The sequence below is a fragment of the Olea europaea genome, chromosome 21, assembly GCF_002742605.1.
Source record: "Olea europaea var. sylvestris chromosome 21, O_europaea_v1, whole genome shotgun sequence".
Classification (NCBI taxonomy): Eukaryota; Viridiplantae; Streptophyta; class Magnoliopsida; order Lamiales; family Oleaceae; genus Olea; species Olea europaea.
The window spans coordinates 8,654,357-8,664,671 of NC_036257.1; the positions used below are offsets into that span (position 1 = coordinate 8,654,357).

The window sequence follows — 10,315 nt, forward strand, 5'->3', positions numbered from 1 at the left end:
GGTGTCCTATTCGAACAGGGCCAAGGTGGAACTGCTCGAACAGATTAATCTCAATTGAATTAATTGTAGAATGTAAATGAGCATCGGGCTGAGTCGATTCGAGTGTGGATCGAACTTTTTTTTATCTTAGTCGAATCGAGCTAAAACTTGATTGAAAAATTGATGCCTGGCTCGAGCTTTAGGTTTGGGTCTTATTGAATCAAGTCGACGACCGACTTGATTTTTTTTTCCTTTTTCCTTTTAATTATAATTTGTGGTGACGTAGGCAGGTAATACGCAACTATCTGAAGCAAGAGAACTCATATCGTCATTCAAAAATGAGGCTTGACTCGAGCCTTAGTTCAATTCCATCGAGCCTTGGGTCGAGCTTTTTACTAGCTGAATCATGGGTCGTTTGAGCCGACGAATAGGATTGACATGTAATTGATTGCTCAAATTTCTTAATTTCAAATTAATTTACTTTTTTTCCTACCTTGTGATCCATAGAAATAATTGTTTATTTTAAGATTGCCCAGCTGGAAGGACAAATTCGTCATTTATTGTGTAATTAGATGCCAATTATACCAAACCTGAAGCCTAATTTCGTCATTTCATTCCCAATCCTCTCACTGTCAGTTACAGAAGGAGAAACGCTTACAGAAGGAGAAACGCTTGCAGAGTTGGCATGTCTTCTTCTATTTGCTGACAGTCTGCACCACGTGCACATGTATATCTCTGTATAATTTTCTGCCTCTCTCTCTCTCTCTCTCTCTCTCTCTCTCTCTATTCATCGCTCTCTCGTCAGTTAAGCTGCTGCATTGCAATATCATCGTTTCTGCATTTAATTCACAGCACTTATTTCGCATTATAATTTATATTCAGTTTCTCCACTCGTACATTGGCAAGATTTAGAATCTCTTGGAATTCTTATTGTGTTTCTGTGTATATGTGAGAAATTGAGAGTGTGTGTGTATGGTATTACGATGCCGTTGGTGAGAGTGGAGGTGAGAAATGAGTACGGACTTGGACTACCGGAGCTGTATAGAGAAGCGAACAAGGAGGATCCGAAAGCGGTGCTCGACGGAGTTGCTGTTGCTGGCCTCGTAGGCGTCTTACGTCAGCTCGGCGACCTTGCTGAGTATGTCTTTAACATAATTCTCTTCTTCTCTCTGTTTTTAACTCAATTATGATGAAATTTTTGTACTTAGTTTCGGATTTGATGTAAATTGGAAAATGCCTTTGTACTAGGAATCTAGGATAATAGTTCAACCTGTAAGACCAAAGCCAGTAGCACTTGGTTCGAGTATAAAGAGGACAAAAACCTAATTACTAGGATAAATGAAACCAGTGGCCTTTGATGGGCCATAATAATGGTGTTGAAAATATCATAACATAATAGGAAGACTAAAAAAAATATAGTTTTAAATCTGTATGTCTGGTAAATGGTATCACTGAATTGAAATTTCATAAATTTTGATTGAATTAAACTGGAAGATTATTTAATGATTGTGCTTTATTGTGTTTCTTAATTGGAGGAAAGGGAAAAGGTGAAATTATGTAAAGAAAAATAAAGGTGGAAGTGGAGCAAGATAATTATAATCAAACCTGCAGAAAGCTTCAGAGACTTGAGAAACAAGATGTGTTTGAAGATGCTACTTCTAAGGATTATCTTTGCAATTTCTTCAGTCATCAAGAATTTATCATGTTTGGGAAGTGTTTATCAACGACCTACATTATAAATAGATAGAAATGAGTGGTTAATAAGTGGTTAATAATTGTAGGTCTCAAAGAGTGTGGATAAAAAGTGATTTCAGTGTTTATAAATGTGACTCAAGCATATCATTATAATTTCTCTGCATGTGATAGATTTGCAGCAGAGATTTTCCATGGCTTACAGGAAGAAGTGATGATAACCTGTTCTAGAAGCCACAACTTGGTGGCTCGTGTACAACAGATTGAAGCTGCAGTTTCTCCTCTTGAGAAGACCGTATTGGCCCAGAGGAACCATTTATACTTTGCTTATTCAGCTGGTATGTTTATTTACCTGGCTTGGACATTTTCAATACTTGAAACATAGTTCCAATAAATTGGTTGGAGGAATCAATACCCACCCTTCTCCACCAGTACTCCCTTATTGTCCAGATTAACTATTTATAGATGCACACAATTTTCCCTCAATGTACTTACAACTAGCTTTTCCAACTTTTTATGTTCCTCATGAAAAAGCTGATTACAGGTTCCAATTGGCATGCTCGCCTGGGATGTGAGCAAAATCAACTTGCAAGCAGTGATATGCCTCAATTTATTTTGGATTCTTATGAAGACTGTTGCAGCCCTCCACATTTGCATTTGCTCGATAAGTAGGGCGATTCTCATACATATCATGTTCCTCTTTGTTGGCCACACAATAAAACTTGTGCTTTTCTTTTAGGTTTGACCCTGGTGGCCCTGGATCTTGCGTCAAAAGGTATTCAGATCCAACTTTATTTAAGAGAGCATCAGCAGGATCTAACGAAGCATATTCCAAGAAAATTGCTAAAGATAAGATCGTTCGCAGTATTAAGGTATTACGCACAAATATGATGCTGAACTCTACCTTTAAGTATCAAATGTTTTGGCAACAATATCTCTGCTTGGTTAGGAATGCTTGGTCAACAAATATCTGGGAAGTATGGAAAAGGATATAAGATATGTTAGAATTATACTGAGTCCTGATATGGATTAGCTTGTGTTAATAATTGGATGTTGCCAAAAGAAAACTATAGTACACCCAAAACCTATTCATCCTCATTTCACACTGATGTGTTACGAGCTTCATTTTTCGCCATTTTGTAAGTATATCATCACTTCAATATACTAACACTTGCAAAATATAAGCAGAAAAGTAGATCATGGCAAAGGAATGGAGATGTATCCCGAGGTTCATCATTTTCTAATCTCAGTGGCAGGTACACGTCTTTTTCTTCATCTTGAAGTGAACGGGGAAATGAGAAATAAGAGGGTGTAGAAAACCTGGGAGTGGCCTATGCTTTGAATTGTCTGGTCTGAAATTATGCTGAACTTGTATAGATTAATTTTGTGAATGTCTGAACATTGCAGAATGCAGGTCACTGGACTGAATGTTAATGATAAAAGTTCCCATTCTCAGAGAATGTCCACATGTGATGCTACATCCGGATCAGATTTTGGGAAGCAATCAAATTTAGATTCGAGAAACGAATTGACCTACAATGAATGTGTTCTCGGTCAAAGTTACTCAATGCAACCTGAAAAACAAAAACTTAAAGAATCATTTTCTTCTCTATCAAAGAAGTATTATAGTAATTCTTTTCCATACAATTTTCTCAAGGAAAAAGAGGCTGATCTATGTGACGATATTCAGAACAATGTATTGAAAGAGCAAATGGGCTATAGTTCATCTTCAATTAATTGGGATGAAAAGGCAGAAAGCCCGCAGCTTATGCTGAGGCAGTATAATCATAATTGTATGGCACAGGAAGATGGTCCCAATGGAAATTTAGAGTCACGTTCCCTAAATTTTGACTGTGAAACTTGGGGAAGTCGAGCTGATGAAACTGCTGACCAAATGGATGTCCAGCCTTGTAGTGAAACTCTGCCAATGCCAAAATCTGGTGACAACCAGCTTGATGACATTGAAAGTGAAACAGATCAATTCATGGATGCACTTAACACAGTTGAATCAGATACTGAGACTGATATATATTGCACAATAAAGAAAGAAGAGCATTACTTGAAATCAGAGGACAAGGCAGTAGATGAAACACGTCACTCTGAATGTTATTCTTCAAATTTTGAATCTGACATTTTTGTCAACAGTTCTCAGGTCAATAGTAGTGTTGGACATAACTGCATTTCGGCATCTCTAGTATCCCCTTCAGCAACTTACTCTTCTATTGCTGAAGTAGCAGCAAAGGATAAATTAAACTTAGATTCCTTAGAGAACAATGCCCATTTACTGCCAGCAACTCAAAGGGCTAGTGGGTTACTGAACCCGGGCAGCCTGCAAACCGTTGATTCTCATGAAAATGGCAATATAGATGATGTTGTTAAAGTAAAATCTATTTTCAGAAGAGTATTGCCATCCAATTTAAGAGAGGATAAGTCAGTGATGCCTGTCACAGATAGGACAAGAAGCAATCCTGAATCTCAGGAACCTGAACAAGAACCTTCTAACAATACACAAGGGAAGTTATGGACAAATGGTGGATTGCTAGGATTAGATCCATTAAAACCTCCAGATTTCAGTGTATTAAATGCCATCCATCAAGATCCTGCATCCAGCAAAGATGGAAGCATCTGTACTTTCAGGGCTAGAGCTGCAAAGAAATCTGATGAAATCGAGAACTCCAGAAATATGGGAAATGATTTCGATATGGATAGCTCTATATCACATCAAAATTACCAGGAAGGTGGCACCTCATTTGGGAAGACGTCTTGGAAAATTTCGACTACCAATTTAGATGTCAAGCTTGAAAAGTCCAGTAATTCACTTCATCGAAATTATGTCGGTAGTACTGCGAACAATGGATCTACTGACTCTGGTGTAGGACCATCTAGAAGTTCTCAGCCTGTCAGCTCAGATATTCGATTTACCAGAGATCATAGGGAGAATTGCAGAAGTTCTAGGATGTTTGAACTGGGCAATCTATTGTTTACAAATGAATCTTATAGAAAGCTATTGGTTGGCAGAGATGACCACTCTGGTTCTTCCGGCTACCTAAATACAGGTGTTATCGAACAGAACAATTGTCAAAATATTGCAGATCAATCATTCTCTGGAAGATCTAGAGATTTGTTTGGAGGTGGATCTCGATTAATGTCGTTCTCTTCCTCACCGCCACTTGAACACATGAAAGTATCGTTCCGGCCTACAGATGGCTGTGAGACTACCAAGATGAACTTAAAATTCGCTGATGGCAATAATAATCTTGGAAGCGATGGAAATATTTTTCCTTCATTTCAATTGGTCCCAGGGATGTCAACTACTCAGCATAACGTTGGTTCGGACTCAGATGACACATTCTATAGATCATCACCTTCTGTATCAGATGATAGTCTTAGCCATCGGTCTAATTCAAATTCTGAGCAATGTGAGTCCGGAGAATCTCCCAGTAGCAAGGAGCACGATTTATATGACGTTTTACGCAGAATCTCGTCGATGGAATCTACTTCAACAATAAGGGAAAATGGGAGGTCGAGACACGGAGAGATCTATGAGAACCCTTGTCGTCAACTTCCATTTGTTAAAAGCGTTGTGGACAAACATTCTCAATCTTGTGGTTTGTTTGATATTCCAAAGTTTAATATCCAAAATCACTCGCTCAGGGAAGAACTGCAAAACGATTCGTCAACAATGGATCCTGTGGAGACACAATTTTCACCTACCCCTCCACCTCTCCCTCCTGCACAATGGCGGACTATGAAGTCACGTCTGGATGATACAGAAAATGGGCATGCTGTGATATCTGGCGGCCTTAACTATGCATCTGGTCTTACACGTTCAACATCTACAATATCTCATCAACCTAAGCAGTTCACAGATAGGACAAGAAGCAATCCTGAATCTCAGGAACCTGAACAAGAACCTTCTAACAATACACAAGGGAAGTTATGGACAAATGGTGGATTGCTAGGATTAGATCCATTAAAACCTCCAGATTTCAGTGTATTAAATGCCATCCATCAAGATCCTGCATCCAGCAACGATGGAAGTATCTGTACTTTCAGGGCTAGAGCTGCAAAGAAATCTGATGAAATCGAGAACTCCAGAAATATGGGAAATGATTTCGATATGGATAGCTCTATATCACATCAAAATTACCAGGAAGGTGGCACCTCATTTGGGAAGACGTCTTGGAAAATTTCGACTACCAATTTAGATGTCAAGCTTGAAAAGTCCAGTAATTCACTTCATCGAAATTATGTCGGTAGTACTGCGAACAATGGATCTACTGACTCTGGTGTAGGACCATCTAGAAGTTCTCAGCCTGTCAGCTCAGATATTCGATTTACCAGAGATCATAGGGAGAATTGCAGAAGTTCTAGGATGTTTGAACTGGGCAATCTATTGTTTACAAATGAATCTTATAGAAAGCTATTGGTTGGCAGAGATGACCACTCTGGTTCTTCTGGCTACCTAAATACAGGTGTTATCGAACAGAACAATTGTCAAAATATTGCAGATCAATCATTCTCTGGAAGATCTAGAGATTTGTTTGGAGGTGGATCTCGATTAATGTCGTTCTCTTCCTCACCGCCACTTGAACACATGAAAGTATCGTTCCGGCCTACAGATGGCTGTGAGACTACCAAGATGAACTTAAAATTCGCTGATGGCAATAATAATCTTGGAAGCGATGGAAATATTTTTCCTTCATTTCAATTGGTCCCAGGGATGTCAACTACTCAGCATAACGTTGGTTCGGACTCAGATGACACATTCTATAGATCATCACCTTCTGTATCAGATGATAGTCTTAGCCATCGGTCTAATTCAAATTCTGAGCAATGTGAGTCCGGAGAATCTCCCAGTAGCAAGGAGCACGATTTATATGACGTTTTACGCAGAATCTCGTCGATGGAATCTACTTCAACAATAAGGGAAAATGGGAGGTCGAGACACGGAGAGATCTATGAGAACCCTTGTCGTCAACTTCCATTTGTTAAAAGCGTTGTGGACAAACATTCTCAATCTTGTGGTTTGTTTGATATTCCAAAGTTTAATATCCAAAATCACTCGCTCAGGGAAGAACTGCAAAACGATTCGTCAACAATGGATCCTGTGGAGACACAATTTTCACCTACCCCTCCACCTCTCCCTCCTGCACAATGGCGGACTATGAAGTCACGTCTGGATGATACAGAAAATAGGCATGCTGTGATATCTGGCGGCCTTAACTATGCATCTGGTCTTACACGTTCAACATCTACAATATCTCATCAACCTAAGCAGTCCTCTCTTAAACAAGGTTGTACTATTGGCTCAATTATGCTAGAAAATAGCAAGGTATAGTATTTCGACTTTCCTTTTTCTGCATTTTGGCTACTTATCACAAATTCACTGGTGAATGGAGACCCGTCACCACATCTCACAATTGCTTGCTAATGGAACAAAATAATCTGAGTAAATATGTTTGTTATATGCAGCAGTCAGACTTGGAAAAGACAAATGTAAGAAGAGAACTTAATCAGGTTGCATTTCACAAGAATATAGATCCCAGGGAGGACTTTCTTAATCAGATTAAAACAAAAGTGAGTTTCAGCCAACTGGTTCATTTTCCAGCTTTTGTTGGATAAGTAGATTGAAATTTGATCAGTGTGTAAGTTTAGAAACTCGAACCTGACAGGGATAAATTAGAATGTGGTAGGTGCATTTTCTTGCTTCCTTATTTACCTGCTTCGATAAGGAGCTATCACTTTGCCTCAAAAATATACTAGAGATGAAGAAAACTGAACATTGGTTCCCAACAAAATCATGATATGCTTAATTTATGCTAAGTTGTTGTCATTTCTACTTAATCTTCTTGCTTTGTGAAGACTGCAAAATTTCTTGTGCTGTCTGGTCCTCCATTCATGATTGTTTTCATTTATCTACATATTTGTCAGCGCCTTGGTGTGCTATACTTTTCTGTTAGTTGGTTTTTACATTAGGAGATGCTCTAAACCTTGTAGTTTAGTGGTCATGGAACAAATTTAATTCTTTCTTATAACTATAATTGACATCATGCTATATGTTGACACACACAGCTGAGACTAGGAATGCATGAAGATTGAACTACATGGTTGCTTAACGATTTGTCTAATAAATGATGTGTATTTCTTACATTGTTTTATATTTTCAGTCATACAGTCTGAGACCAACTGCGAAAGCAAAATCGACTGTGTTACCAGGGGGCCCTGCCAATGGAAAAGTCACTGCCATTTTGAAGAGGGCAAATGAAATTCGACAGGTCTCTCTCTCTCTCCCTCCCCTCCCCCTCTATTTAGCCTTAACTCTTCTATTCATTGTGTAATTTGTTGCATATTCAGGCTGTTGGAAGTGATGATGAGGGAGGAGATGATAACTGGAGTGACACTTAGATTTTCTTAGGGCTTAACGGTTGGACGTGGATTAAAAACCAATGATCTAAATCTAATGGTATGTAGTTTTATTTCCAGATGATGAGGTGATTTTATATATTCCTGAATACTCCCAGTTTCTTTGTGTAATTAATTTGTAGCTCTTTCTCGTAACTTAATAAGGTTGTTTTCTTTGTAGATTAAATTTATATTTTAAAATTAAAAATAGTCGACATTTCAGTACTTCTGAAACACAAACTGATCCTTCAGGCAGCTAAATACATGTAATGCTTGACTTTACATGTTTGTGATTAACATTTTACATGTTAAATGTTCATTCTAAATTGATAACACGTAAAATCAAATAGGAGACGGGGATGTTTAGAACTATTTGTTATGACCATTGAGAATCATTTACAAACTTGTTTGGCCTCAGCTAGTAGCTGATCTAGGAATTCAGGTGAACATGGGTGACAGCCTAATATAAGGAAAAAAAAACCGATGGATGGAGTCAGCATGGGCAGCCACAGAGGTTCGCCAAGTGTTGGCTCCGCCACCAGTTACAACATCCGAATAAGAGTGGTAATATTTAGTTTTTGAAGAAGAAATGCTGTAGATAGACAATTATAGTTTGAGTGTTCGGTTCATGCTTCTTTAAACTTGTACAAGTTTTTCTTTGTATGGGTACCAATGGCTTAATACGACTTCAAAATCAAATCCCTTTTAACCAAACAAGATTTCTCCCTCCGCATGCGTGCACGATTGTAGAGAAAATATTATACAAGCTTTCTTCATGTTGCCATTGATCAAATATATTATCAAACTAAAAATAATTGTTGTGTATGCAAATTTCCTTGGTGTAATAGAATATGAAAATTCACGTCTCATCTTCGATTTACACTCTTGATCTAATCTCATATGTAGCTCATGTAACGACCTAGAACTCTCGCTCAAGTCGTTAGTTTACGTACTGTCCGCTTAGTTGCCCAATTGGTACTAGGATTCAACTTAAATCTCTTTTATGTAGAGGTCAAGAGTTCGAATCCTGGGGAGCGCAAAGAAAAATCGTAAGGGATAAGTGGACGCAAGGCTCACCCAAAGCGGACAGTACATAAGCTAACGGTTTGGACGAGAGGTCCAGGTCGTTTCCAATTAGTGTCAGGATTCAACTTAAGTTTATCTTATGTAGAGGTATTAGGGTTCAACTTAAGTCTCTCTTATGTAGAGGCCAAGAATTCGAATTCTGGGGAACGCGACAGAAAGCTGTGAGGGGTAAATAGGCGCAAAGCTCACCCAAAACGGACAGTACGTAAGCTAACGATTTGGGCGAGAGGTCCGGGTCGTTACAGCTCACATGTTAAACTATAATAATATATACTAATAATAATTCAATAATGTTGAAGAGTTACATATAATAATATAAATATAAAATTAAATACTCCCAATCCTACTAATAATAACAACAATAAAATATAATGTTTAAAGCTTTCAAAATAATTTTTTTCCCCTAACATTAAGAACACTTTAAGAGGGGATATATTATAAAATAATTAATATAAAGAAGGAAAGATTTTCGTTTATCGTTTTATCCTTTCCAACACATCCACTCTGCTTTACATGACATTATTTTTTGATGAATGTCTTATTTGAGATCCCAACTTTTTTAGTCACTAAGAAATGATATTTTCCCACTATTCAGATAATAAAACTTAATTATCTCAATTTTCCTTCTTCTTTTTTATTTTTTATTTTTTTGATAAAGTCCATTCCACCTATTTCAAGCCTACTTATCTAGGATTGAACAGAAGGTTTGACATTTCGCCATACTCAAGTAAACAAATTTTCATTTGTTTTTTAATACAAAATATAATAAATATAACGATTGATAATAAAAATGACTCTCTTCCAATATCATAGAGAACATTTTCGTAAAGAAGAAAATGAGGACACTAAGCCCCTATTTGACTGTCTTTTTCATAGGAATTTAAGTTTTTTCTATAGTGCTGGTGGGTCTAACTATCACACCAATAGTCGTTTTACATCCCTTCCATTTTCTTCTTTTTTAACCACATATTTTAATATCAATCATTATTCTATAGTACATTATTCGCAAATAATGGGGTACAAACACCCCCTTATTACAATTAAAATGTGGTGTATCAAATAAAAATTGTGATAACAGCATAACCACACCGTGTTTTATTAGTATTTTTGTTTCTTCCAAAATTGCCCTAAATTGCAATTGTGATGGGTGAGA

The 10,315-nt window shown here is 37.5% G+C and overlaps 1 protein-coding gene across 2 annotated transcripts; it reads left to right on the forward strand.

Annotated features, from left to right (window-relative positions):
* Positions 1-687: 687 nt before the first annotated feature.
* LOC111370536 (protein SCAR1-like) lies at positions 688-8,197 on the forward strand. Of its 2 annotated transcripts, none has more exons than XM_022992280.1 (10): positions 688-1,117; positions 1,846-2,009; positions 2,216-2,339; positions 2,411-2,543; positions 2,860-2,927; positions 3,079-4,114; positions 5,534-7,006; positions 7,150-7,251; positions 7,842-7,949; positions 8,029-8,197. In XM_022992280.1, the coding sequence occupies exons 1-10, from the start codon at positions 963-965 to the stop codon at positions 8,077-8,079; spliced, it is 3,414 nt and encodes a 1,137-aa protein (XP_022848048.1). In that variant the 5' UTR covers positions 688-962; the 3' UTR covers positions 8,080-8,197. The 2 variants fall into 2 exon arrangements, with proteins under 2 accessions (XP_022848048.1, XP_022848047.1); XM_022992279.1 differs by having other exon boundaries at positions 690-1,117; positions 7,147-7,251.
* Positions 8,198-10,315: the final 2,118 nt, after the last annotated feature.

Bases quoted from the DNA above. Each gene is read 5' to 3' on its own strand.
- LOC111370536 (XM_022992279.1), top strand. From the start codon at position 963: ATGCCGTTGGTGAGAGTGGAGGTGAGAAATGAGTACGGACTTGGACTA. The intron at 1,118-1,845 runs GTATGTCTTTAA...TGCATGTGATAG, and splicing joins CAGCTCGGCGACCTTGCTGA to ATTTGCAGCAGAGATTTTCC. The intron at 4,115-5,533 runs GTCACAGATAGG...CAACCTAAGCAG, and splicing joins AGGATAAGTCAGTGATGCCT to TTCACAGATAGGACAAGAAG.